At 50.9% G+C, this 27,040-nt stretch overlaps 11 protein-coding genes across 11 annotated transcripts; 4 read left to right on the top strand and 7 right to left on the bottom strand.

Moving 5' to 3' along the window:
• Positions 1–228: 228 nt before the first annotated feature.
• Positions 229–1,358, bottom strand: IAR55_001473 (uncharacterized protein; the record flags this gene model as incomplete). Its single annotated transcript, XM_066944600.1, has 4 exons — positions 229–421; positions 522–660; positions 856–1,033; positions 1,224–1,358. 4 exons carry the CDS (start codon positions 1,356–1,358, stop codon positions 229–231), a joined length of 645 nt encoding a protein of 214 aa, XP_066804523.1.
• A 579-nt stretch (positions 1,359–1,937) lies between these two features.
• Positions 1,938–3,861, top strand: IAR55_001472 (protein disulfide-isomerase domain; the record flags this gene model as incomplete). Its single annotated transcript, XM_066944599.1, has 12 exons — positions 1,938–2,036; positions 2,097–2,131; positions 2,196–2,204; positions 2,265–2,287; positions 2,352–2,392; positions 2,458–2,539; positions 2,621–2,699; positions 2,762–2,900; positions 2,963–2,977; positions 3,033–3,242; positions 3,298–3,560; positions 3,618–3,861. The coding sequence occupies 12 exons, from the start codon at positions 1,938–1,940 to the stop codon at positions 3,859–3,861; spliced, it is 1,239 nt and encodes a 412-aa protein (XP_066804522.1).
• Positions 3,862–4,171: 310 nt separating this feature from the next.
• Positions 4,172–6,477, top strand: IAR55_001471 (uncharacterized protein; the record flags this gene model as incomplete). Its single annotated transcript, XM_066944598.1, has 10 exons — positions 4,172–4,292; positions 4,422–4,574; positions 4,667–4,923; positions 5,019–5,155; positions 5,225–5,279; positions 5,350–5,592; positions 5,656–5,770; positions 5,830–6,209; positions 6,277–6,310; positions 6,371–6,477. 10 exons carry the CDS (start codon positions 4,172–4,174, stop codon positions 6,475–6,477), a joined length of 1,602 nt encoding a protein of 533 aa, XP_066804521.1.
• Positions 6,478–7,349: 872 nt separating this feature from the next.
• On the bottom strand, positions 7,350–9,755 carry IAR55_001470 (uncharacterized protein; the record flags this gene model as incomplete). Its single annotated transcript, XM_066944597.1, has 9 exons — positions 7,350–7,779; positions 7,849–8,097; positions 8,186–8,313; positions 8,386–8,449; positions 8,528–8,886; positions 8,945–8,992; positions 9,048–9,195; positions 9,293–9,332; positions 9,584–9,755. 9 exons carry the CDS (start codon positions 9,753–9,755, stop codon positions 7,350–7,352), a joined length of 1,638 nt encoding a protein of 545 aa, XP_066804520.1.
• Positions 9,756–11,126: 1,371 nt separating this feature from the next.
• IAR55_001469 (uncharacterized protein) lies at positions 11,127–13,219 on the bottom strand (the record flags this gene model as incomplete). Its single annotated transcript, XM_066944596.1, has 8 exons — positions 11,127–11,279; positions 11,334–11,386; positions 11,454–11,703; positions 11,796–11,862; positions 11,930–12,003; positions 12,067–12,151; positions 12,411–12,631; positions 13,076–13,219. The coding sequence occupies 8 exons, from the start codon at positions 13,217–13,219 to the stop codon at positions 11,127–11,129; spliced, it is 1,047 nt and encodes a 348-aa protein (XP_066804519.1).
• A 553-nt stretch (positions 13,220–13,772) lies between these two features.
• IAR55_001468 (T-complex protein 1 subunit epsilon) lies at positions 13,773–16,512 on the bottom strand (the record flags this gene model as incomplete). The annotated part of the gene is made up of 15 exons (XM_066944595.1): positions 13,773–13,798; positions 13,877–13,981; positions 14,067–14,247; positions 14,305–14,442; positions 14,541–14,726; positions 14,787–14,907; positions 14,972–15,313; positions 15,375–15,442; positions 15,504–15,634; positions 15,780–15,944; positions 16,041–16,076; positions 16,176–16,200; positions 16,265–16,310; positions 16,371–16,396; positions 16,462–16,512. 15 exons carry the CDS (start codon positions 16,510–16,512, stop codon positions 13,773–13,775), a joined length of 1,647 nt encoding a protein of 548 aa, XP_066804518.1.
• Positions 16,513–16,815: 303 nt separating this feature from the next.
• Positions 16,816–18,010, top strand: IAR55_001467 (uncharacterized protein; the record flags this gene model as incomplete). Its single annotated transcript, XM_066944594.1, has 3 exons — positions 16,816–17,007; positions 17,147–17,547; positions 17,626–18,010. 3 exons carry the CDS (start codon positions 16,816–16,818, stop codon positions 18,008–18,010), a joined length of 978 nt encoding a protein of 325 aa, XP_066804517.1.
• Positions 18,011–18,255: 245 nt separating this feature from the next.
• IAR55_001466 (uncharacterized protein) lies at positions 18,256–20,079 on the bottom strand (the record flags this gene model as incomplete). The annotated part of the gene is made up of 7 exons (XM_066944593.1): positions 18,256–18,699; positions 18,771–18,971; positions 19,045–19,428; positions 19,487–19,564; positions 19,721–19,738; positions 19,799–19,884; positions 20,073–20,079. 7 exons carry the CDS (start codon positions 20,077–20,079, stop codon positions 18,256–18,258), a joined length of 1,218 nt encoding a protein of 405 aa, XP_066804516.1.
• Positions 20,080–20,377: 298 nt separating this feature from the next.
• IAR55_001465 (citrate synthase, mitochondrial) lies at positions 20,378–22,303 on the top strand (the record flags this gene model as incomplete). The annotated part of the gene is made up of 10 exons (XM_066944592.1): positions 20,378–20,416; positions 20,485–20,673; positions 20,745–21,038; positions 21,107–21,397; positions 21,449–21,540; positions 21,597–21,750; positions 21,808–21,934; positions 21,987–22,032; positions 22,082–22,178; positions 22,238–22,303. 10 exons carry the CDS (start codon positions 20,378–20,380, stop codon positions 22,301–22,303), a joined length of 1,395 nt encoding a protein of 464 aa, XP_066804515.1.
• A 287-nt stretch (positions 22,304–22,590) lies between these two features.
• IAR55_001464 (uncharacterized protein) lies at positions 22,591–24,841 on the bottom strand (the record flags this gene model as incomplete). Its single annotated transcript, XM_066944591.1, has 3 exons — positions 22,591–24,138; positions 24,230–24,755; positions 24,813–24,841. The coding sequence occupies 3 exons, from the start codon at positions 24,839–24,841 to the stop codon at positions 22,591–22,593; spliced, it is 2,103 nt and encodes a 700-aa protein (XP_066804514.1).
• A 473-nt stretch (positions 24,842–25,314) lies between these two features.
• IAR55_001463 (uncharacterized protein) lies at positions 25,315–26,807 on the bottom strand (the record flags this gene model as incomplete). Its single annotated transcript, XM_066944590.1, has 5 exons — positions 25,315–25,539; positions 25,606–25,765; positions 25,837–26,515; positions 26,581–26,619; positions 26,708–26,807. The coding sequence occupies 5 exons, from the start codon at positions 26,805–26,807 to the stop codon at positions 25,315–25,317; spliced, it is 1,203 nt and encodes a 400-aa protein (XP_066804513.1).
• Between the last annotated feature and the right edge of the window lie 233 nt (positions 26,808–27,040).

The raw sequence follows: 27,040 nt of genomic DNA, 5'->3' as shown, positions 1-27,040 counted from the left end.
TGTTCAGACGGATGGGATAGTTGTATTGTTACATTGTCGTTCCTCAATTTTACTTTGTGATTCTCCCTATCACAGCCGGTAGACTAGCCTATAAACACTCACAAGACGTTATATACTGTCATACAGCTGTTCTACCGCATGTCATACTATGAAAGCGAATCCCTGTTAGGGTTGTACTTTTCATATCCTGCCTTTACATGATCCAACTCCAATCCTTCATTTGCTGTCTCACTTGAGTAGGGCAGCTCTCCACCGTACAGCTTCGTAACACCATGGAAAATGGACGATAGCAGAAGCTAAGACCAACCAAACGCTCTGACCCCAGTAAATGGCAATACCGCCATCTGTGACGAGATTATTCGATTGGGACACGGCATGACCTACAATAGCAGCTTGAGCGATGAATGAGCACCATGTGAAGCTGAGCGTTGTGTATTTGCATGCGTAGGCATATGTCTGTCAGCACTACTCGTTGTAGGACAAATAAATTTGTCGATTGGATCGCGGAGACATGGACTCACAGTAGACAGAGAGATACCGTGAGAAGATGTATCTGAACAAGACTGTACAGCCTGTCTTTGTTCGGCTCGGGACTGAGTCGAAACGAGTATCGGATGGTGTAAGCGTGAAGAACACCGGTGACCAACACAAACGAGAAGGCTGCATGGTAGGTATTCGTCAGCGAGGATTCTGGACCTCATGTCCATGCTGTGTCATCTGTGAGAGAAAGTGTCTCGATCCGAATTTACATGCGAGAAAAAGGACCTTTTATAGCTGGTCCTAAGCAGATCGAGGGAATGGCAGGGATATAAACACATGGACGATTGAGACAATGAATGACAAAATGTTACACACCGACAACAGACGTGACGACCGCTTTGCCCAGATTCAGATTGATATCATTAGGTATGTCAAACCCAAAATAACCGCCTGGGATCTGATATTGCCATCCACGGAAGATACAGCCCAGCTTGGAGGTGATGACGAGATTGGCGACGGTGTAGCCACAATAGTTCTCGGAGGCGAATCGGATCTACAAGCGAATAGAAATTCAGTGATATAGCAATCTGTTAGATCAATCGCTGTATAGGGTCAGGCCAGGTGGACGAATGATTGGACAGGACGATGACGTTTGGAGGGGCAGAAGATAAAGATACATGGCGATACGGACTGGAGGACAAGTGGCGATAGGCTCGTTGTGAATGGCAAGAAAGTCAACCTACCACCTCGCTCGATGTGGCTACTGAGACATACCAGACTGAGTCTGCACTGGAGAAGGCCGCAATGGCAAGGAAGACGATAGAAACGATAGGGTAGCCAAGATGATAAGGCAAGCCTACAGTTCTTGAGGGTGCCATGTCCTTCCCTCAGCCAGTCGCTTGGGATAAGACAGTGAAAACGATTGAGATGACGGCGGAATCGAGGTTTCAGTACAGAGATGCTGTAGGAGGATAGGTTGAGCTTGTTGTCAAGTTGCGAGGCTGTGTGAGCAGACGATTCTCCACAAACATCCGAGGTCAAATTCAGGTTGAGAACGGATCGAAGCCGAGGAGTTTGACGCAACATAACTTACGGGCGGAGTAGGTTCTCGCCCATAAAGGAAGTCAGTGGAGGACACCATCTGAGAAGGCCAGACAGAGCAGAACACTGGAAATACGAGTCGAATCGGCCAGAACCATCCGTCTGACGCATGATGGACCAGCTCATGGCTTATACAGGACGAGAACCATACTCATAGGGAAATGTGAGGGCGGATGAGTTTGTCACAGGAAAGAAATCACAGAATGCGGATCGACCTCCACCGAAGGATGATGACGATCACAACGTGACGTGGAGCTCGTTCGCGACGATGCCAGACTCTGAACTTTCTTTTGGATTCCTCTTCTTTGCATCAACCCTCCTCAGCTCTCAGACACAGAGATAGATACTCGTACAAGATGAGGTTCGCATACACACTCTCAGCATCCTTGTTGGCTGTCGCATCTTTTGTATCCGCCAGCAACGTCATCGATCTCGATACTACCAATTTTGACCAAGTGAGTGATCGACAAGTAGTCTCTATCAGAGTGATACTGATATCATTTTGGTGGTCTCAGTATGTCGGTGGTGACAGGCCTGCTCTAGTAGAATTGTAAGTTGTGACCCCCTCGCTTCGACCGCAATTATGTTCATGCTGACCAGGCCATTCTGCACAGTTACGCACCGTAAGTCTGAGCGATCGAAATTGTCACGGAATGTTGCTGAGTAGAGATGTCGACATGAAGATGGTGTGGACATTGCAAGAACCGTAAATCTCGCTGCTATACTGTATCGCTTTGAGCGGAGAGGTAGCTGATCAAGAGGATATGCAGTCGCTCCCACATACGAGCAGCTCGCCGATGCATTCCCCACCGTACGTCGACTATTCTTGTGTACTCATTCGTGATGAAAAGCACAAGCTGACTCTGCTCGCCACAGGACAAGGTGGTCATTGCCAAAACCGACGCTGATGGCGTAGGACGAGAGCTCGGAAGTAGATTCGGTGTGCAAGGATTCCCAAGTGAGTTTCGAATCCCCCATGGGCCCGGGACATCTCGTCGCTGGTGATTTGCACTTTGCGCTGACAAAGCTCTTTCGCCAGCTATCAAATGGTTCCCTGCCGGATCATCTCAACCTGTCGACTACAACTCTGGACGAGACCTCGACTCTCTTGTGGGCTTGTGAGTCAGAGACCCCTATCACCTTGATGATTCCAACATGCTGATGGAATTTGCTGTAAAAGTGTCACCAAAGAGTCCGCTGTCAAGTCCAAGATCAAGCCGCCTCCCCCTCCTGCCGCTGTCCAGCTCGACGCTACTAACTTTGACGACATCGCTCTGGATGAGAACAAGAATGTTTTGGTCGCCTTCACTGCTCCCTGGGTATGTGTCCCCTTCATGAAGTCCAAATGAGACAGTGTCGTTGACGAAACGCTTTCTTACAGTGCGGTCACTGCAAGGTGTGCGACCCAGGTCTCTGAAGCCAACCGATGTATTACTGATACATGTGAACAGAACATGAAACCCGCCTACGAGAAGGTCGCCAAGGCGTTCGCCTCCGAGGCTGACTGTGTCGTCGCTCAAATGGACGCCGACGATGCCCAGAACAAGCCCGTCGCTTCCAAATATGATGTCCGAAGCTTCCCTACCATCAAGTTCTTCCCCAAGGGCAACAAGGAGCCTATCATGTACAGTAGCGGTAGGACCGAGGAGCAATTCATTGAGGTGAGATCAGAGCATTCGCCCAGATCTTCTTTACTGAGCCTGGAGCCTTATTTAGTACCTCAATGAGCACTGTGGAACCCACCGAACTGCCACCGGTCTCCTCTCTGAGACTGCCGGCAAGGTCCTTACTCTCGACACTCTTGCTTCCACTTTCTTCTCTGCCAAACTTCCCGAGCGACCTGATATTCTCACCAAGGCCAGGGAGTACATCGGAACCTTGACTGACAAAAAGGCCAACGTTTCTGCCGAGTACTACGTCAAGGCCATGGAGCGGGTCCTCGAGAAGGGCGAAGGATGGGTCGTCAAGGAGCAAGCTAGGTGAGCTGAGGTGTCTTGTTGCTAATATCTGGACATGAGCTCATACGATGTTCACAGAATCGCTGGTCTCCTCGCCTCGCCCTCGCTTGCGCCAACCAAGCTTGACGAGCTCAAGGTCAAAGCCAACATTCTCTCCGCTTTCGCTGTCAAGAAAGCTGAAGAGGCTTACGAGGCTGCTGGAGAGTACCTTGGGGACGCGGCCAAGGCTGCCAAACAGGCGCCTTACCAAGTCAAAGATGGTGTGGACCAATTCGCCGATGCTGTCCAGGAAAAGGTGCAGCAGATCAAGGAGGAGCTTTAAGCGGTTTTGCAAAACAATATGAATGGAGGATGTAGCGGAGGACAGAAGGAGTAAATCTCTTAGTCACGCATTGGTATAGTGGAATGCATATCTGAATGATCAATCATACCCGGAGTTTGTTTGCCTTGGTGTATGGTTTTGGATTTTAGTGGCCACCAGTGTAAAGGTAAAGTTACCAAGTGCCACATTCGCCATGAGTGTCAGCTTGCGCGTCGCCAACAGTGAACCTTGACGTTGATCTCATTCCATCGCTTTAATTGTTTCCACAACCAATCGTTCTCTCTTAGTTGGCAATTCGATAAGACTTAAAATGGCCAAAACCCCCACAGCTAAGCTCACGGAGCCCAATCCCGCCGACGGAGAGAAGAAGACGGAAGAAGTCGAGGCGGAGAAAACAGTGATTGAAGTCCCAGTCTTAAGCACCGAAGATGGTACGTATCAATCCAGTCAACCCAATCCTTCCCGCATGACTCCTCGTGCTCATGCTATCGAGGAATGTTTGTGAGGATGGTGGAGGACCGTGATACTGACTGTGTCATGTCTACTTTGCTATCTTGTAGAAATCTTAAACAATATCTCACTCATTGGTCGAGCGGTGTCCAGTATCGAACCTCGATTCACGATTCGGGTATTGAGAACGCTCACTACCTTGAGGAAGAAGTTGACGAGAGAGATCGTTAAGAGTGTGCTGGATCAAGCGTTCCCTAAAGGATGTAAGTGGAGCCCATGATTCTCCACCATGATGTCGATGGTCTTCCTCGAGATACGAAGACAGAGTCATGCTGATATATTTTCTATCTTATAGCCAAGACAGGTCAAATCTTTATCGCATCAGATATCTTTTCCTCTCTCCCTTCTTCCAAATCCACTTCTTCCGAAGAAGAGATGGAAATCGACCCTACACCTGCTAAAGCAGAGGAAAGCAACACCACACCTCCAACTACCAAGAAGAAGTTCACACCTCCTATCGACGGGTCCACAGGCGATCTCTTGCCTGAGGCGGTGATGTACATCAGGTTATTGATTATTCTGCTCAATCTCGATGCGGGACGGATTAAGGAGGTGAGTATTTGCTCTTTGACATGTTACTTGTCGTGCAGAGAGTAGACATGCAACAGCGCGGAGTCGAACTAACCAAAAACGATTCGATGATCCAGGCGGGAGACTTTGCTTTGGAGACCACGGAAATCATCAGCTCTCTGAACAGACGGACAATGGATCAGATCGCTGCGAAGATCTGGTTCTACCTTGCTAGATCATATGAGCTCCAAGGACGATTGGCAGAACTGCAGCCGTGAGTCATTGTGGTCGCGTTTATTCTGAGGACGAACACAACTCGCTGACAAGGGATCGTATGCTGCAGATCGTTCTTGGCTGTTCGACAAACCGCTGCTTTGCGAAAGGATGAGACTCTCGAGGTGAGACCCGCACACGATCTCATCTCTTCGATTTGACCAATCGTTCTTTGCCCTTCCTCCCTTCCTCCAGGTCACTGTCATCAACCTCCTTCTGCGATCTTATCTCGCCGCTCAGCAATACGACCAAGCGGACAAGCTCATCGCCAAGACCGTTTTCCTCGGTGCCGCGAACCAAGCGCAGACCGTCCGATGGTTGTTCTACGCGGGTCGACTGAGAGCTATCCAGCTCAACTATAGTCAGGCCAGGTCGTTCCTCCAGACTGCCATTAGAAGAGCGCCCAAAGATGAGGTTGCGCCGGGTTTCGTCCAGATGGTGAGTAGTGCTGCAGCCAAACGATTGGACGATCACTAAGACGGTGATACTGGTGCTTTGCAGATTCACAAATACTTCATCATTGTTGTGCTTCTGACAGGTGTGATTCCCGATCGTGCTATGTTCAGGAAACCGGTTCTCAAGCAGGCCCTTCTTCCTTACTTCCAAATCGTTCAAGGTGGGTTGTTTTTCTATCATTTCTTTGAACGTGACGCTAATCCTGTTGATTGACTCCAGCTGTCCGAGTCGGGGACGTTACCGCATTCCAACAAGCTTTCCAGACTCACGAAGCCGTCTTCCTCGCGGACTCGACTCATTTCCTCATCCTCCGTCTCCGTCATTTCGTCATCAAAGCAGCACTCCGAACCATCACCCTTGCCTACTCTCGTATATCGCTCGCGGACGTGTGTATCAAGCTTCACCTCGATTCGGAGGAGGACACGGAGTACATCGTCGCCAAGGCGATCAAGGATGGTGTAATTGACGCTACGATCGACCATCAAGGTGGTTGGATGCAGTCAAAGGTCGCGGTCGACGTGTATGAGACAGATATCCCCGCGATGCAGTTCAACAAGAGGGTCAACTACTGTACGCAAGTGTACAACGAGAGTGTTCGAGTGAGTGCAATTTCTACTCAGCCTATTTGAGCATCCCGTTGATCACAGCTGTCTTTCACCCATGTAGGCCATGCGGTATCCAGCGAATGCTCATCGCAAAGGTGAGCTTCCTCGAGAGCCTGCCTCTGGCAGAACTAAGCTGACAATATATCGAATTGCAGAACTTGACACCGCTGCCGATGCTCGAGAGCGAGACAGAGAGATTGCTCAGCTCATACAAGGCAACGAAAATGATAGCGAAGACATGGACGACATGGGAGGTCTGTAGAAGCGCGCAATTTGAGAGAGATGGGTCCGGATCTGCACTTGAAGCCACGAAATAGCATGTCAACAGACGCAGAAGTATGATATCAATCTTTGAAATTTGATTGATCCGATTGTGAAACGAGAGCAAAACCAAGTGTGTTGCGAAATGCGCCGTTGCCTAATCGTACATCTTTCCCGCCTGAGCGTCCGTCCCGACTCTCGTCTATGTGCCTTCGCATCGTTCTAGCTCAGTGGTCCGTGGTCTAAACCGCTTGTCTGTCCAAGCCTGTGACCCAAGCCCAGCCGTCTCCTCCACGGGTCATGGTTTTGAACCACAAAATGCCTTGCCCCGCCGGATAACAACGCATCCGGCATCTCCACCCCCGTCCCCGCAACCGACCACTACAGTCATCTCGCAAGAGTGTTCGCCACCTACCCTTTTTTACACCACAGACGTCCATTTGTAAATGTCATTTGAAGCGGAATGGCCTTGGAAAGATGACACGCATACTATGAGTGAACCGTAGTCGTGGCTCAGAACCAGAGCATTTGGGAAAGCAAGAATTGAGCATACATGCACAGGGTGATGGCTGAGATATATGACAGGCGCATTGAACAAGCACCGATCCTAGCCAAAATGTCGAAAAAAAAACAGTAGAGTATCCAGCCTTTCAGCTTGTCTGACTTCACATGCATGCATGCGACTGCGAAAGCTGTTCTGAGATTCTAGCACCGACGTTCCACATATGACCAGCACATAACAGCTTTTACTGGCATGAACAGGTATGCACACTCATGAGATAAGCCATTCACAAAATAAGGGTCTATGGTAGTGGCGAACACTTATGCGAGATGACTGTATATGCTATCCATTATCTGCTACGGCGAAACAGTCTATCCGATCCAACTACTTCCTCCTAATGGTTTAGTCGGGGTCTGCTCCTTTGCCGCCGCTCTCGCGACGAAGCTGTTCTTCGCCGGTGTCTTCGCAGGCGACGATTGCGCTGTTGCCGAGAACGAGCTTCTCATCGACGAATCTCTCGCATGAGGAGCGATGAATGTCGATGTGTCGGGCACTTTGATACTGGCATCGGATCCAGATCCAGATCCAGAGAGCGACTGACCATATATCCCTCCTCCCGAAGGTTGACCTTTCGCGGGGGTGACTGAGCCAGAGGGAGTTTCACCATCGAGTAGATGACGAGCGGTACGACCTGGTGCGAGTGTCGTGGGTCCTAATCTTGGTTTACGGGATGCGAGGAAGGTGTATGGTCCCTCCGGGATGGCGGATGGGTCGTCTGCCATCATGATCTGGTTTTCTTGTCTGTTTTCCACCAAACGTCAACACCGTCATCTAAAGTGATTCCCGAAACATGACGATCTTTGCACTCACCTGCGCCTTCGACTGGTCTTGTATCGCCAGAACACCAACCCGGCGATGACGAGTGCCGCAACGACACCAACGACAATCCCCACGATAGCGCCGGTAGAAAGACCAGAGCCGGAAGCGGGTTTACCGGAAGTCGTGTAGACCCGTAAAGAGTTGACGGACCAGTATGCCTCGGAGAACGCGGCAGGGAAGTTTCGGACAAAGTTCTGACAGCTTCCAGGACACCCCGTGGACGCATATGTGGCCCCAGCACTACAGACAATCGACGCGCGGTCAGCTTGGCCCTAGGCCCCGCGTTACGAGGGGAATGAACGGCAGTAGCGACGACATGGCCACTCACTAGTCTCCACAGAACGTCAAGTCGAACACGATCACATGGTTGTTGAAATCGCCAGTACACGATGGGACAGACAAGTTCGCAGCGGGTATACCCCAGCCTGCGGTGTTCGTAGTCGCCGTATTGAAGTTCTGAAGAGGTGAGTCGACGAAGTCAGCATTGCCGAAAGAGCGTGTATGTTGGCAAGGAAAGCAGCCACTCACTCTCACGTCTTCTGGTACATTAGGGGAAGTTCGAGGCCAGAAATAGACGTAGACCCCTCCTGAGCTGTCGAGGCCGAAACAGCATCAGCTCATAATGTATGATGAGAAGCGACATGCCATACTGCCTTCCTGCTGCACTCACTTTTTCAGATCTCTCCACATGGCATACCAACCACCTCCAACGGCGTTGATCGGCCCACCATAAGTCCCGTTCCCAGGATCTGTCATCCTGACTCCACACCCCGTATTCCCGCTGACATAGGCACTACATTGTGCGATTCCCTGACTTCCGCTCATATAAGTTCCACCTGCAAGATCACAAGTCTGCGAAGTGTGTAAGGCGGCCACGTTGGCGATCTGGGGTAGGGAAGTGTTGGAAAGACCTGTCGTCGCTTCGAACGCTGCTGAACCGGGGAGGGGAAGTCCATTTGCTCCTTCGAGAATATCGATCTCGCCTCCTACAGGCCATCCGTCCTTGGTGACCGTCCAGAATGCTGGCCACTGCCGAAGCAGTCAGTATGGTAGCGAACGATGGCAAGACGGAGAGAGGATCACGCACAGTACCACATCCAACAGGCATATGGTTCATGTCGAGGATGTAAACACCCTGGTAGAGCAACTGTCAGCTTGCACGCCACGTTGACCCACGTCTCGTTGCTTACATCTGCGAATTTGTCCTTGCTACTGATCCTGATACTGTCCCTCCCTCGACCGGTGGCGATGCTCGACGAGTCGGCTCGCATAATGAAAGTGTTGTCGGACTGGACATCGACGAGACTTGCAGAGGATGCGTCGGATTTCGATACATAGCTGAGGAAGAGACCATCAGCTTGGATTCAAGGAAGGCTGCCAAGAGAGCAGGGACGGGAGACAGAAGAGGTCGCGAAGATGAAGCAAGAGAACTCACTTGACGAAACCTTGAGTGGGATCATCGTCTGTGAAGAAGTCTGCTCGGGAGGGGACGAACAGGAATCAGCGATTAGTTTCGGTCAAAGAGACCTCATGCATGATGACGACGTCAAGCACGCTCTGCCCGCCTTCCACAAACTCCTCCGCGCCAAGAGAGTCCGGCGCATTCTCATCGTCCACCACGAACTTCCAACCTGCTAATCACTGGCTCGAGTGGCCCTTTACGCGCTCTACCTCCATCCGCCTCGAGAAAGATTGAGACTACCGTGGCGTGGCAGGCAACACTCACCAAACTGATTCATAAAGTCCTGTCCGACATATCGTCTTGCGAGCTTCAAAGTCGATCTCGACGTATACCTAGTGGTATCTGCACTGGCCGTCGTCGTCTGTGCGTATGTCAAAGACGAAGAGATGGCGAGAAGAGCCGCGAGTGCTCGTATGGTCACAAAAGGGGACGTCATCGCTTCAAAGACAGTGAGACTGACTTTCGACGGGATGGGATGCCTTTTGAGAAAAATGAGCAGAGAGGATGGGGACGTATCGATGAGTAGTCGTGTGGTCTGTAGGTCTATATGAAAGTCTGAGCAGATACAAGATGGGTGAGAGGAAGCCGTTGACAGTCGTCTGTATCCCACCACCCATATACCGGACAGCTGTTAGCGTTGGGAGAAGCAGAAGAAAGCACACATGAGATATCGTAACATGTCTCACCTTTATTACACTTTTCTTTCACCGGTCTTGCTATCTGTTCAGACGTCACTTGTGAGTGTCGAGGGTGTTGTCTGTCGTCGACCGGATAACAAGGACAACCGGAGCGTGGTCGAGATGTGATGTAAGGTAGTCCAGTCGAAAGATCAAACACAACAAGAAGATCGATGGAGACAGTTTTGCAACAGACGAAGACCCATTATTCGTTATTGTTATTATTATTAACATTCTAACGTCCTTGATCGTGGTCGTCCTCAATGGATGGGACTGCTCTGAGCATCTTCAGCACGATCTGGTGCGTCTGTCACCTGTACCAAGACCCAGGTCCAGGTCGATCAGGAAATTGATTCATCACTCGGCACCAACCCTGAACGACTCGCAAACGACCGTCTTGGTCCACCTGACCCTACAGTAGTACCAGTCACTCGTGCATGCAAAGCACCACCGCAGCACTATGCATGCGCATCTTTCCAATAGGGTGAATATCCAGGTGAAGAGCGGATCGAGTAAGTCGTAAAAGGTCGTAAACAAAAGGCCGGAATGGGAAGGTACGTACAAAGTCTTTTCCGTAACTTTAAATCTTAAAATGGAGCCATTTGTCGATATAATTCTCTTTGATGTTGTCTCAACCAGAGCGATGTCACACATGCACAGCTGGATCAACAATGGTAATGATTTGCGACGATCGTCGTGTACCGTGATCGTAACCAATCCTCGGCTCAAGGCCCTCTCCTTCGGATGCGATAATAGCGATCATGGGGCGGTATATATCCACTGACCGTATATAGTGGACGGATAGCTTCGGCGCAATATACCTCTTAACATACACACACAAATGTCCGATGAGCGATACGTACTTCCGACATGGCTCAATGTGTCCTCTACGTACACACGTATCGTCGACGTGTCCCGGGCATGCATCGCCATGTGAGCACAATACTCATGCTCTCATCCACGGACCAAGCTGCTCATCTCGACGGTGCGGTCCGTACACTTGGGTCCCTGCTGCTTGTATTCGTGCACAAGCATTAATGCAAGTGACATGACATGCATGGCCGTCTCGAAACACACCCTACTAAACCCAATTACTGACCTTCTCGTCACACACCTTCCTCACTTGCTTCTTACCACCTCTTTTCGCCGTCATACTCCGCATAGAACTTTTTCAGGTCCTCTACATCGTCTTTGCTTCCGAGGAAGACGGGGCATCGACCGTGGATGTTGGGAGGGATGATATCGAGAATACGTTGAGTACCAGTGGTAGCAACACCGCCAGCCTGTCATGAAAGTCAGCGCGCACCGCCATCACACTGAGAGGAATCTGCGCTCACCTGTTCAGTAAGGAAGGACATGGGGAAAGCCTCGTAAAGCATTCTCAATTTACCTGCAAAGACCACATGTTCAGTCACAATCCGGTACTGACCTGTGATGACTTTATGAAAAACACTCACCATCCTTGCTCTTTTTGTCGTCTGGGTACCCGAAGATACCTCCATACAGCAAAGTCCTGTGAACGTCCGCCACCATGGAACCAATGTATCTCGCAGAGTAAGGTTTGCCGTTTTCGGGATATTTGATGCTGTTGAGGTAGTTGTTGGTGGGTGGGTAGAAATGGAGGGAGTTTCCTTCGTTGAAGGAGTAGATCTTGCCTCGAGAGGGGATCTTAATCTCGGGGTGAGTGAGGATGAACTCTCCGAGAGCCTGCGAGGGGAACACAGTCAGATTAGCCTTCAGTCCCGTACATCCAGCGGGACATTTGAAGACCCTAGTCGCGGACACAGAACCCGACTCACCTCATCAAGAGTGAAACCGTCGACACCTTGACCGGTAGACAAGACAAGGTTACACGACGAACCGTACCTAGGAGAGTATGGTCTCAGCGGGAAACCTTCCACTGAGAGACGGTAAATACATTGCGAGGACTCACATGGTGTAGCCTGCAGCGACCATTTCCTTACCAGGACGAAGAACGTCTTTGATGGAGCCCTCCGAGCCCTCCTTCTGTGACGGATTTACATCCTTAAGCTGGGACACACAAGTGCGAGATAGAACTAAGTGACTCACCACCTTGTAGACACCGAAAATGGTACCGACGTTGACACCTGCGTCGATGTTACTGGAACCGTCGAGAGGGTCGAAGACAACGCAGCTGGGAGTGAGTAAAGCAGCTCGTCAGGTTCCCTACTACGCATGGTTGTTCAAGTCCAGCTAGCTCTGAGGAAATGAGAAAGGACTGAAAGCCACACGAGATGGGTCAAGGTCTCCCCCACGCAACGTGGCGGTGTCAAGCCAAAAATAGACATATTTCAGCCAAACGCGCAGACAACAGGGCGGGACAGCAAAAGAGTATCACCGACACCGACGATACAAACGATGGCCACTCAAGGAGATGAGAAGGAAGTACTTACTATGTCCCCTTACTTCCCCCAACGATGATAGCATCGTCGATCTCCTCGCTGACCATCACACTAACTTTACCACTTGCCCGGAGGGCGTTGACCATGATATCGTTTGAGAGGACATCGAGTTTCTTCTGATCTTCGCCTTGGACGTTGGAGGCTCCGGCAAGTCCGACGAGGTTGATCAATCGCGCTTTTCGGACGTTGGAAGCGATGTATTTGGATGTCACCTGTAAGGCCGAGCGGTATCATGCCGGGGAAGAGGGACAGGGGGCCGGTGGGAAGCAGCGGGTTTGTCGATTCATGGAAGGATGACAGATAGGTCGTGGTAGGTCGAGTGCGGTGAGCGAATATTCAAGAGATTTGTCACGGTCACGAAAGAACAGTCGTGTGAGAGGTGTCGAGAAGGTAGATATGGGGAGGACAGAGGAAGGGGGGGGAGCGACGAAGGAGGTTGCGGAAGATCAAAAAAGCACACCAAACGAAGGAATCATTGGGATAGAAAAGATTCGATAGTTCACACGAGGCACAGAGGTCAGAGACACCAGCACAGGCGCAGGGAAGAATGAAAAGGCCAGAACGAAAAGCAGAAAAGTGTGCTCGTCAGCTCCAGCTCAATCCCGTGTGACACTACGCCGGTCTGCGAGTGGTCAAGTGCCAGGGGAGTCACTCACCTGAATGGCAATCAACAGCATGGTCAGATCACCCGTGGCGTCTTCACCCAAAGCATATTGTTGAGAGAGGATGTGCCTCGTGAGGGTGATCAAGTCAGTTGTGGGAGGTTCGAGATCTGCTCCGAGTGTCGCTTGGTTTGACATTTTGTGAGTGCGAGGTGGTGGGTGGGTGATTGTGGCTGGCTCAGGTGGTGGGTTGCTGCGGGTCTGTGTGGACAGTGATGCTTGTTGTTGCTGCTGTTGTTGTCGTTGTTGACTACAAAGAAAAGATAGACAGCGTCTGTCACTTGCAGGAAATGTTTGTTCAGTCAAGAGGTGGATTGCGGGATGAACGGATAAGATATCGGTTAGACGGAGGTGGATGTCGTGATGGAAGAAGGAGATGGATATGCTACTACCACCGACCATCAAAGACATCTTCAACGGACCGAATCACTCCGCGTGGTGCTGTACGTCATCTCTTTTCATCTCAGGGTCTTCGGCCCGGTCTAGTGGGATATCGGGAATCATCGGTTCAACCCCGCACCGGCACCTCACCCCGCCCTCCTTTGCACCACTGCTGCTGGTTTTACAGAGCATCATACTAAATGACTTTGAACCCACAAACCCAGGGATATCTCTATATGCATCGAGGGAAAACAATGATCTCATATTGCATTCTTCTGCTGCGACACAACCAAACCCGTCACACACCTCTTTACTCATCTCCAAAAGCAGATGCATCTGGATCGTCATCAACCCCAAAACGTCAGCGGGGCAACAGACATTGTGCATACGACAGGGGACCAACTCGTCACTCACCAATCACATCATCCACCCGTAAGATCATCCTCACAACCTGAGTCGCCAACAGGAACTGCTGTCTCTTTGAGATCAAGGGGTCGTAAACGTACTGCGCCTTCATGTCTGTGGAGAAGGCGACAGTCAGCACTGATCGATCTAAGCCGCCTGACCCCAAATTTGCAGGATGCTGAATGGAGACCCCACTCACCATTCTCTCCTCGGCCGAGACAGTCAATACCTAACCTGGGGTTCTTCTCCGTCACCTGTCGGCTCTTCACATCCGCAAGGGTATCAATCGGTGAGAGACCGGAGTTCTCAGCAAGGGCAAGGGGAATAGAGTCCAAGGCGTTGGCGAACGCTCGCATGGCGTATTGTTCGATGGTAGGGATCTATACGGTAGTTTGGGATCAGCTGGCATGATTTCTAAAGCGAATCTCAGAACGCACCTCGTCGGCCTTCTTCGACACAGCGACCGAAGCGCAGATCTCCGCAGCACCACCACCATATACCACTCGGTTGTCCTTGACCAGATTTCTTACGACACAGATGGCATCGTGGAGAGCTCGCTTGGCCTCGTCGATGATCTAGTTTGGCCCAGAGTATTAGCGTTCGCGCTTCTATGAGTACACAGAGAGCGACATTCGAACTCCATAGGACAATGTACGCTCCACCTTCAACTCACCATCTTGTTACTCCCTCGCACGAAGACGGTCACAGCTCGAGTATTCGCACATTCCTCGATGACCAACATCTTGTCTCTCGTTGTTCCGAATGTCAACTCCCTGACCAGACCTGCTCGACCCAGCTTGTCCGCTGTCAAGTCCTCAAATCGGGGCACGATACGACCGTTTGTGGCAATGGCGATGAGCTAATTTCAGGTCGTCAGATACCAATCTCGTGATGCTGGGGTACGAAACATATAGCTCACCTCGATCTCAGGTCCACCAACCCATCGTACAGCGGGAAGCTCGTTTTGCATGAGCAAGTGATTGGCCTCGTCGTCGAAGCCCCATTGACAGATGACGAGGTTGGCGCCGGTGTCCTTGACCCTGTGCGATGTAGTACTCAGTCAGTCCGCTGTCCCGCCTCAGACCTCCCAACAGAGCCACCTACATCTTAATCATGTCCAGGAACTTCTCTTTCTCGTACTCCCTCAACTTCTTGTACTCCTCCACACTCTCAATGTCCAACTTGTGCTTCGTCTTAGGTCTAGGAGGCTCGAACGGACATGTCAAGATGGCGATCTTCGCATCTCGGACAGTGGTGGGCATTTGAGGATGAGACATGTCCTTGTCGATGACAACGCCTTTGACCAAAGAGGTGTCTTCAAGTGATCCACCAACTTTACCGTCCACTTTGATGAGCTCGAAATCGACATCTCGTCGAGCCAGATCAGCGACAGAGAGAACGGCGTCCACGGCGATTGAGGCGAATTTGTCGTGAGCGATTGAAACGCTGAACAGTAACGATATGTAAATATTGGTCATCGATAGTTTGTGGAGCTTGTGAAACCTACATCTTACTCCCCAAACTTGTCTTAGCGGTCTTCAACAGGTTTGACGTATCCTCTTTGCTGAATTCGATCTACGTCCCGTGATCCAGATCAGCAAAACGTATCTTACATGTATGAATGCACTGGACTTACTGTGTCTGCAACCCTGTCCAGCTCCTGGATGGCAACCTCACAAGCTTTCTCATAACCGTCCGCAATCCTGATGGGATGTATTCCTCGTTCGAGCAATGTGAGCGCAGAAGACAGCAAAGCACCAGCGAGTACTATTCGGCAATGGAAGCGGAATTGTCAGCAAGCTGCTTCGTGGAAAGTAGAACCGCCATCTTGCTGCTTCTCTCAAGTCTTCTTTACATCGCCTGCCTCGCCATACCGTTGATCTCATCTTCGTGAACAGAACCACTGACTCACCGACTACGCCCGTAGTACCATCTCCAATCTCATCATCTTGCGACTTCGACACCTCCACCAACAGCTTTGCGATCTGATGATCGACCTCCATTTGACCGAGAATGGTAGCACCGTCGTTGGTCACTGTGATATCCCCATCGGGCGAGATAAGGATCTTGTCGAGACCTGGCAGGGGAAGTCAGCACGAAACAGTCGCAGTCACCCGCCAATAATGTCGTATCTGCTAGATTGTGGGCAGTGATTTGCAGAAGTGCGACATACCTCTTGGTCCAAGCGAGGATTTGATGATGTTGGTGACTGTGAGCATTTGAGGCCTATCAGTGCTGCTCTTCTCGTGTTACCCTTCATCCTAGGCATTCGAGATGTCTCTGGTAGGCAGTAAGATTGTGATCTCACCAGATCGAGCCGCAAGGATATGACTCTACAACCGTGCGCATTGTCAGCTTCAACCCTTTTCTCTCGTGGGCAGGTTTTCAGAAGCTCACCCGTATAGCTTCCAATCCGTGTGTTCTCACTTTCTTCCCTTGTTCTCTGTAGTCAAGATCAGCTGATGTCTTCCCCCGTGTGGACACCAGTGCACACTCAGCTCACCTGACAATGATGAACGGTCTTCCATTCTACAAAGCGAGCGATTGATCAGCTTTTTCACCACCTTGTAGATTTGGCGACTCTCTCAGCTCACCTCATCTTGAGCGTAGACCGCTTGACCGGGGTTGATCTGGTCCATCGACATCGTTTGGGTTGTTTTCCGAGTCAAAGACGAAGAGTCGGGATTGATTATATGCTGAAAGAGAGAGAAGGTCGCGAGATTGAAGAGAAGTAGTAATTTGGAACTTGTTCTACGAACCTCCACGCGCGTGCCATATATCTCTGACACGCCTATCTCTGGGCGTGAAACATGAAATAGGCGCGAGGGGCCAAGGAGATCATCAAAATCCCCTCCACCTTTGTTTTGGACAAGACGACAGATTTCGAGGAGCACATCTGCATTTGCTTGCGATGACCACGATAACACCCCTCAAGAAACGATTGCAAAATGGACAAGGACCGTGGACAGAAGGTCGCTGTCGTGACAGAAGCTGTTAAGCAAGTCCGGGGTGAAGGGAAATCGAAGTCGAATGCTATGGATACTGTCCAAGATGAAAATGAAGCTCAACCGCATAGGATGAGAATAACTTCGGGTGGTTCGATGTCCGCCTATGTCCAGTTTGGTCTTCGTTTTCTACAGGTGAGTCGGGCGTGGAGGTCACTTCTGCTTTGGCGCTTCCAGGTCCTATGTCTAGTCTCATTCGCTCAGTGTCCGTTTTGGCTGTATGCCAGAGCGCTTGTGATGTCAGTCGATACTGATCATCCTCTTCCTCGAATAGGAAAACCCAAAAACGCCTCTCGTTCTACATACCCTTCCACCGCCCCCAAAACCACCACGACCCCACTCTTCATCAGCTGAGACCGTGACCGAACGATCTGGACCTTCCAAAAACCGTACATCCCAGAAGGAACCCTCCCGAACAATGGACACTTTGCTTCCTTGTACGACAACCGCTCCGCGCTTGATTGCCATTGTGGAACTCATCAAACGCGAATATGTCGCTTTGCTTCGAAAAGACTTACAGCGAAGTGTCCGGAATGGCAATTCAGGTGCAGGGAAGGGGATATGGCAATATACTGAGAGTGGGAATCATCTGCCTCCTCCGATCACGGAGGGGGATGCGCAAAAAGAAGGGGGGAGTAGTCATGATTTGACGAGAGTATTGGGAGGCAGGACAAAGTGAGTCTGTTTAGCTACCGATTACGACGGATTCATGTGTCTGCTCTATTCGAAGCTAACGTGATCTCTTGCGTGTAGACCGAAGATGACGCATTGTCCGTATTTACAAATAACATTGTCGACACGACCACTAGGATTGGAAGAGAAGAGAAACGTGACTTGTCAATATGTTTTGGCCAAACGGAAAGTGAGAGGTAAAGGGAAGGGCAAAGGCGGGAAGGACACAGGCAAGGGAGAAGCAGAGGACGATGCGGAAAATATCGATACGGCTCGAGCCGTTACGGATGCTGAGCAGAGAAAGGAAGGAAAGAGGGGGACCACGACTATAGCCGCGAAGGATATCGGCTCAGCCGACGGGTCTACCGAAGGAGGAGAGAAGAAGGCAGATATAGCCGGTTCCAAACGAAAATCAGATGAGGAGGATCGACCAGGAAAAAAAGCCAAAACTGCCAAGCGACCTTGAACCTCTCGACGCTTTACATAAGACGCTGTCAGTTGGAATCGAAAAGTTGCTTCGACTGCCAGCGGAATGGACGACTATACGAGACGTGATGACATGATGACCTTATTCTAATATGATGTAATCTAAGATGCTACATTGATGAGTTCTCTGTGTCCTCTGCTTACCTCTCAGATCAAGCATAAGTAACATGCCCACTGGTTCCCCTCTGTGTGCGAAAGCCCGCAATTATAAGAGTGCCGCTCAGTCTAGTTCACTGGCTTGGCCGACAACTCTCGCTTCTCAAGCTTTCCCTCGTCGATACCTAAATCCGGTTTTCTGCCCGGTAGCTCCACCTTGGTTTCTGTTTCTCCCAATTCCAGCGCTCTGGCCCATTCCGTGGTAGGAAATTCCACCTCAAACCTGACATACATATCACCTTTCTTCCCTCCTTTCCCTCGGATGGGCATACCTTCCCCTTTGATGATCCATACAGATCCTGGCTGTATGATTCGCTCACCCCGTTTCGAAGTGACGTGTATACCTCGTCCATCGAGATGGATGAAGAGGACTCGAGAGAAGCCCAATAATGATTCGGATAGACGGATGGAGAGCAGGAGCTGCAGTGAGCCGAGCGATCCGGGATGATGTCGGAAGGATGGATGTGGTAGGTGTCGAATGAGAAAGATCACATCTCCAGCTGGAATATCGGGCTGAGCAGTATTTAGATCAAACGTCAGTACCGGGGCTGTTGTGCTGTCGAGACAGGATAGCCCAGACTCACTGCCTCGTCACCTTCACCTCGGAGAGCTATTCTCTCTCCGTCCTCTGTCCCTGGTTCGATCATGAATTCTATTCTCTTCTTCTCCTTCAACACCTTCTTGCCTTTACATTTCTTGCATTTCTCCTTTTCTCGAAGTCGTTTACCTTCCCCGTCACAGTCGGGACAAGTGGATTTCATCTTTCCCAAGAGCCCTGGGCCAAGCTGAATGATCGAGATCGGTTTCAGCTGATCGGTTCGGTCCAGCTATCGAGACAGATTTCATAGTTTCACTCACATGTCTATCCGTCAGGACAAAGCCCTTTCCTTCACATTTCCCACAATCTCCAGCTTTCACACCATTCCTCGCTCCACTCCCTTTACATCCACCACAGACCCTGTCCCTCTCAAGACTCATGACCACCTTCTTCCCCAAGAAAGCCTCTTCCAGCGTTATATCATATGGAACGGTGGTATCTCTTCCTCTTGATGGTTTTGGTCTTCTACCGTTGCTCGGTCCACCGGAAGGATCGAATGAGAACCCTGCTCCACCGCCCCCCATGAACGGATCGAAGTCCATTCCGCCCCCGAACATTGAGGCGAAGAGATCATCCATATCCATATCGGAGCCCATGCCTCCTCTGGGTGGGCCGTCAAGACCAAATTCGTCATATGTTGCTCTCTGAGTACGGAATTAGCCGGTCACATCGCTTGAGTTGCGAGCATGAAAGCTAACGCACGTCATTGGGATTCGATAGAGTCTCGTACGCCTGGCCTATGCGTTGGAACTTTTCATGAGCCTCTGGACTGTCTGGGTTCTGCAAAGGCGAATATTAGTGATACGGCTTCATCATCTATTTCGTTTGTGTATCTCACCTTATCCTGTTCGAGTATCGCCAAAGGCATTAGGAAGATCATGTCAGTAGCTACCATAAAGACAACCATGGAGCTGATCGTCAAGAACAAGAACGTACAGGATGATGTTGCATAGCCTGTGAATGGTGGTCCTCCGTCAGTCCAGCTCAGGCAGACCGCTTTACAGGTGAGCTCACCTTCTTCTTGTACGCCTTCTTGATCTCGATGTCGGAGGCGTCGACCGACACCTCAAGGAGGTCATAGTACGTAGAGTCGGCGACCACTATGTCCAGTATGAGCCTCTGCTTTCCTCCCTGTCCTGCGTGGGTGCTCACTGACTGCTTTCACGTGTATTTCCTTCTCAGTACGACATCTGACAACTTTCAAGCTGATGCTTGACAACTCGTCATCTTGGAAACCGGCGACAACAGAAATGTTGAAGATGATCACGTGTTTTCGCCTCCTGTTCACTCGGCATTCGGCCGTCGTAGCGCTATCGGTTATCTTGTCCCGATGAAATAATCCACGTCATCCTCCCCCCTCGAATACCAAATCGACGGATGTGAGGTGGATCGATTTGCCGAATTCTCTCGAGTTTTATTTCATTTCGCCGAGAATTCCGCTCTGTCTCACTCTCTCTCCCTGCTCACACCCCCCATCAGTGAGACCCTCGTCACTGGCGCTCACCAGTCCCATCACACTCATCCTATCTATGTCTCTCTCTCTTTCTCTCTCTCTTTCTCTCCCAAAATAATACCTTGCATCATCTATCCAAAATGAGCATGTTCGTCTCCCGTACCGCTCTCCGAGCTCAGGTGAGTAACTCTATGCCTCCCTTTCCTGGATTTTAGCTCACATCGTCTCTTTACGACATTTCCAACAGCTCCGTCCCTCTTTCGCGAGGACATTTGCTTCCACTCCTGTCTCTCAGGCCCAGTCACTCAAGGAGCGACTGGCCGAGCTCATCCCCAAGGAGATTGAGAACGTCAAGGCCGTTCGAGCTGCCCATGGAGCCAAGAGTTTCGGTGAGGTCACCGTTGACCAAGCTTATGGTGGTATGCGAGGTATCAAGGTGGGTTGACTCGTCGGCTCGTTGTCTACTCGAAGATCCAAGACACTGATGCTTTCTTTTGTCGCTGTCAGGGCCTCATCTGGGAGGGTTCCGTCCTCGATGCCGATGAGGGTATCCGATTCAGAGGTCTCACCATCCCCGAGGCTCAGGCTAAGCTCCCTACCGCTCCCGGCGGTTCCGAGCCTCTCCCCGAGGGTCTCTTCTGGCTCCTCCTCACCGGTGAGGTCCCCACCGAAGAGCAGGTCAAGGGTCTCTCTCAGGAGTGGGCTGCGCGCGCCGAGATCCCCAAGTTCGTCGAGGAGCTCATCGACCGATGCCCCAACACTCTCCACCCCATGACTCAATTCTCCATTGCTGTCAACGCTGTGAGTCTCAGTTAATCCAGGTGACGTGGGCCAATGACGGCTGCTAACGAGATGCTTGTCATACTTAGCTTAACCACGACTCTGCCTTCGCCAAGGCTTACGCCGACGGTGTCCACAAGAGGGAGTACTGGAAGACCACCTTCGATGACTCCATGGACCTCATCGCCAAGCTCCCCAACATCGCCGGTCGAATCTTCCGAAACGTCTTCGGCGACGGCAAGCTTCCCCCCATCGATCCCAACAAGGACTACTCTGCCAACTTGGCTACTCTCCTCGGCTACGGTGACAACGCTCAGTTCGTGGACCTCATGAGATTGTACATCACTATTCACTCTGACCACGAGGGTGGTAATGTCTCTGTGAGTTGCGACCTGTAGCGAAATGTGAAAACGTAGCTGATGAGTGAACAGGCCCACACTGGTCACTTGGTCGGTTCCGCTCTCTCCGACCCCTTCCTTTCTTTCGCTGCCTCTCTCAACGGTCTTGCCGGTCCTCTTCACGGGTGAGCTGCCTTCTTGTGCATCAGCCTATGCTTAGCTCTCGCTAACGTGCATCCAGTCTTGCCAACCAGGAGGTCCTTCGATGGGTCCAGAAGATGCGAGCTCAGATCGGCGAGGATGCTTCCGACGAGAAGGTTGCCGAATACGTCTGGTCTACCCTCAAGGGTGGTCAGGTTGTTCCCGGTTACGGTCACGCTGTTTTGAGGAAGACTGTGAGTGTTGAGTGATTACCATGAATGAAGTCCTGGCTGACCCTAAGTCTTTGGCAGGACCCTCGATACACTGCTCAACGAGAGTTCGCTCTCAAGCACCTTCCCGACGACCCCCTCTTCAAGCTTGTTGGCCAGATTTACAAAATCGTCCCCAACATCCTTCTCGAGGCCGGTAAGGCCAAGAGTGAGTATCGTTGTACTTTGAAGCGCAGAGCAAACGTTGACATCAGTATCAGACCCTTGGCCCAACGTGGACGCCCACTCTGGTGTCCTCCTCACCTAGTGAGTTGCTCTGTGAACTGTCATCGGTTCGTAGCTGACAGTTTCTTAGCTACGGTCTCCACCAGCAGGACTTCTACACCGTCCTCTTCGGTGTTTCTCGAGCTTTCGGTGTTGTCTCTCAACTCATCTGGGACCGAGCTCTTGGTGTGAGTGCGGGTCCATTCAACGGTTGTTCTTGGACACTGACGTTCTTTCTCCTTGTCAGATGCCCCTCGAGAGGCCCAAGTCTTACTCCACCGAGGCCATCAAGAAGATGTTCGAGAACAAGTAAACGGTTGCCTCTTGCTGCTGAGGAAAGGATTTTACGATCGTCTTTGTATCCATTGGAAGATGAGCATGTTTCCGTATCATTACGTAGTATTAGGGAAATGGATGGATTGCATAGACATGACATGTGGGTGGTGTTATAAGCGGATTCTCTACCTGGGTGAGTTGTGGTGACGGAATGCTCAAATGCTCGATACACACAATGCTGCTTGATGTGAAGTGACATGAGGCTCAAGCTGGTTGAGGCGATACAGTACAACTGAATCACTGGGTGTTCTTACTAATTCTATCCTACCCCAAAACCAGAACATCTCCCAAACTCTCCCATTCTCTACCTATCCCACCTGTTAAGCCCTCTCCTTCCTCGTCTTGCGAATCAAGAACCAACACCCTCAATCCACCTAATGACGCCAAACCTTCGTCCCAACCCATGAACTTGAGGCAGAACTCGTATTCCCCTTCCCATCGTTGAGACCCTTCATTGTTCACTTGACCGTCCTCCCCTTCCGTTGGAGTATAGCTTGGTCCGGTGTTGATGAGCTTCGGTTCTAGGACAAATTGGTCGGGAGAGAAGATTAAGAGCGAATTACCGATATGGATAATCTGATTGTTCGTCATCGTCGTCATTGTCGTCGTCGTCGCATCTTTCTTGGGATTCGTGATAATCGAGGTCGAAGGATTGAGGGGGGAGATCGACGGAAGAGGTTTATGTTGATTTGGGATAGGGGATTGGACGACCGTCGGTGGCGGAGGGAATACAATTTGCTGATCTAGACTTTGCTCTTGACCAAGACCAGGATTCCAGATCGCTACACCACCTTGCGGTGTGGATGGTACACTACCTCCTGAGATCAGACTTCCTGCCGCTTGACGCAACTGAGTACTGAGAGGAGTCATCGGTCTCGAAGGCGTCAGAGGGCTGTATGGTCGACCGGAAGCAGACACTGATGGACCGGGAGACAAAGGCGTCGAGATACGGGAAGGAAGAGATAGGGCTAACGTCGGTGCTGCACCATTTAGTGGTTGGATAGGTGGAACCGCTGGCGGGACAGGAGGCACAGGGGTGAGATACTGAATCGCTAATTTTGGTGCGGCGGGTGGTGTAGATGCTCCTTCTCCGGCGGCAGATGAAGATCTCACCGATAGATGAAAGCTCATCTCGAAGGTCTGCTCGATGTCCACCTCTCTCTCGCCCTCCATTGTCAAGTCGAATTCCCAATTCTCGCCATCATCATTTTCTTCTTGATCGACACGAGGTAATCCTCCGGCTCTCGGACTGGGACTGACCGTCGTCTGTCTCGCAGGTGTTCCTAATGGACTGGGAGGAATAGTTTTGGTTTCATTTCGATTTGGTCTGCTTCTTTGTGGATGCGAATCGGATGCGACGAGCGGGACGCGTCGATTGAGGGTTGAGGTCTGAAGTCGACCGGGTGTATGGAAAGGTCCAGCTATCCAGGTGACATCGAGTCGTCCGAGGGGGAGGATCGTACCTCCAGGATATGTCGGTGGGAAACGGGATCGTTTCGATGATGAGGCTGAGGCTATAGCTGAAGAAGATGTAGTATACGAAGGATCAGGCGAGAGGACAAATAGATATTGTCTCGTATCGTTAGGTATCAACGTTTCTTTCTCCGTCTCTTCTTTCTTGGAGGTGATGATCGGTCGACTGATCAACCCTTGGACCGACTCGAGATTGACACTTTGTAAGATCATGCCCTCGATAGAGATGTTCTGCATCAGTATCTCGAGGTAGATGTCCTCTCGATGTTGAGGTGAGAGCGTGTGATTCGGATGAGAAGGTGTTTGTATTCGAGTCTTGATAGCGAGAGGGGGTTGAACCTGTATGTTTCGGTATTTCATCAATGAAACATCCATCTGAAACCCGTAGATGCTATGATCAGATGATGAGCAAGAGGTTCCGGTGACTCACGTTGAACCTGAGGAACCTCTGGAACGTCCTTCTCCCATCCAACGTCTCCCATGCAACACTACAGATGATCACGTTCAGACCCAGATCTTTCATCTCACTTTCCACCTGTATCTCCACCATCTCCCCAGGCTTCAACTCCGGTAGAGGTGGTGTACCCTCCTCTCCTGCCCCGACCGCTTCCTTCAAGGGATCACCTGCTCCTGTTCTATCCGGTGACTTCGCTTCGACATCGATATTCGTCTGATGAACCACTTCACCTAGTCTATATCTTCCTCCCGGTCCTTGGACCTCGATCATCATCTTCACACCGAGTACCCCATGTTTTCGAGGATGCGTGTTCTCCAAGCCCACTTTCAGGCTCAGCGTGGAACCTAGTGAGAGGGAACCATATGGCGTCGGATAGTTCGGAGTCGGAGAGAAGGTGAAGCCATCAGGAGGTGGAGGAGTCGGTAAGGGTTCGGTCGGTAGTGGGGCGTATGATGGGGGCAATGACGTGGGGATGAGTGTTCGGGGAGAGATTGCGAGACTGAGAGGAGAAATTAGTGGGCGTTTTCAATGGTGCAAATATGGTGCTACGGCTTACACGTTGAGCGTAAGAGGGGCCGTGTCCATGATGATTGAATTGGCTGAACACAATGTTCTTGTCACTACGTCGCAGGTGGGACAACCGTACGGAGAGCTGAGCTCGGCTTGCGCTCCGTTTGCAGTGCTGATCCTAGTTGATCGTGGTGGTTGTACGTCGAAATAGTCTCACGAATGTAAAATGGAAACAATCACGTCGTCGTTTACACCTTCGCGCGGACGAGGACATCCTCCACCTCATCTACGTTCTCCTAGTAGAGTGGCGTTTTATCGGGAATCGCAACCTGCTTGTTGCCATATTGAAAACGCAGAAAGCTGTGAGAATACATTGAAGCGCCCACATGGTGCATAGTTAGACCAATTCGGCCATTGACGAGGGTCACACAACATGTACATCAAACAACGTCGTCTGTTCCCGCTGGAGAAAAACCTTCGACTATAATACAAGAAAAGCCGCTTCACCATCATTCATCCACCAATGACATGATCGCGTTCGATTACTATCATCGCCTCAAATTATGCTTCGCCAACTCCCTACTTTGCGCGCTTAGAAGCTCGAATGCACCATCCACGGCTTCCTCATTCGGTTTCCTCGGATCACGAGCTTGAACCCCTTCGTCCACGACCAGATGCCCTTCCTTGGTGAGTATTGATGAAGGGATATGAGGAATGACGCTCCTAAGGGCGCTTTGGAGAGCGGCGACCTCGATCTTCGATGCTGAGAGGGACTGCGAATGAGACTCAATTGTCAGGTCTATTCCTTCACGCGTATCTACTCATGACGGGAGACTGACCAAAACAACCTCTCGCAGGGCCGCTTCTTTATCAGCGAGTTGACGCTTAACTCCTTCCAGTCGTGCTGAGTCCATCTCCAGCTTCTTCATGTGTTCCTCTCTCCTTCGTCGGTATGCCTGTTGAGCACGCTTGTTCTGCTCGGCTCTACTCAATTTCGACCTGTGTACCGAATAAAGTTGATAGTCAGCAAGGCGGAATAGACACCGGTAGGCATGAGCCTTTCAGCTTACCCTGGACTGTCAGCTGTTACCGGTGCATCGTTATTTTCGTCTGTCGCTTGAAGAGCTGGGTCGACCTGTGTATTGTCGTCTCCGTGTGGACCTTGAAGAGCCATTCTGCTCAATTCGGATAACGAGCGCATATCTTGATGAGCAGGTTGATCTCCGTGACCCTCAAGAGGAGCTGGAGAAGCTCCTTGACCGGCATAGGAAGCCAGTTCAGCCGCCGCGCCAATGACCGCGTCTGCGCTCGCGCTGGCTATATCGCCCTTCTTTGCACGCCTCTTCTTGCCTGGAGGTTTCTCGTCCATCTCCTTCCAACCTGCTCTTTCATGAGGTTGTTTCCTCCTCTTCCCTCCCATCTCTCCCTTGTCTCCATAATCTGGATAAGGGTTGGGCTCCTCTAGGGCATCTTCACTGGTCAACGCTCCTGAGGGTATTTCTAGCGATGCCGTCGTTTTTGAAGCGATACGTGCTAGAGTCGCAGGGATCGGGATGGATGGATTGGGTGGCGTCGCGCTTCGGCCAGGTGGCGCGGATGTGGATGTCGCTTCTAGATATCTGGAGAGTTCAACATTTTGCTGTTGTTGTCCTCCGCGAGTGGAACGCTTAGGATCAGATTGAGGTCTTTCATGCGTTGAAATGGCGTTGGATGGAAGTGGGACGAGGTTGGCGGCCGGGTCGGTTCGAGCTGTGACCGGCAGAGAGTCAGTGGTCTGCCGATACAGGTGGTGCGATCGATACATCAGGACATACCGGAGATGTTATCGGCATATGGATAATCATGTTTGAAATCTACTCGAAGGATATCAGTGGTTCATCCACCTAGACGTCCCTTGATGGTGCACAAGACGAGGTAAACAAGCATGAAGTCCACACGTACAGTCCATCAGTTCATGACCATCAGAGTCTTCTGTCGGTCTGACATCTCCGCCTTGTGGATACAACAAAGCTGCGATGGAAGCATGACCCGGTGTGTTCATACTGTGTGATGAGAAGTGGTTTGTTGTTGCTGCTGGACGCGTGAAGTGGAGGGGGTTTTGTGTGGGGGAAAGAGAGAAAGACAATGAAAGAAGGAGATCGAGTATTCAAGTTATGTAAGAAGAGAAAGGAAGGTGGAAAGATACGTAAGCACCGCAGAGTCAACCACCACCAGGTCCTTCTCGGAGTTATCGGCGAACCCACGATATGCGCATACTTGACTACGTCGTGTGGC

Source organism: Kwoniella newhampshirensis, chromosome 3, assembly GCF_039105145.1.
Source record: "Kwoniella newhampshirensis strain CBS 13917 chromosome 3, whole genome shotgun sequence".
NCBI classification, from domain to species: Eukaryota; Fungi; Basidiomycota; class Tremellomycetes; order Tremellales; family Cryptococcaceae; genus Kwoniella; species Kwoniella newhampshirensis.
The sequence above is the reverse complement of the archived record's forward strand: the minus strand, read 5'-3'. Positions and strand labels throughout refer to the sequence as shown.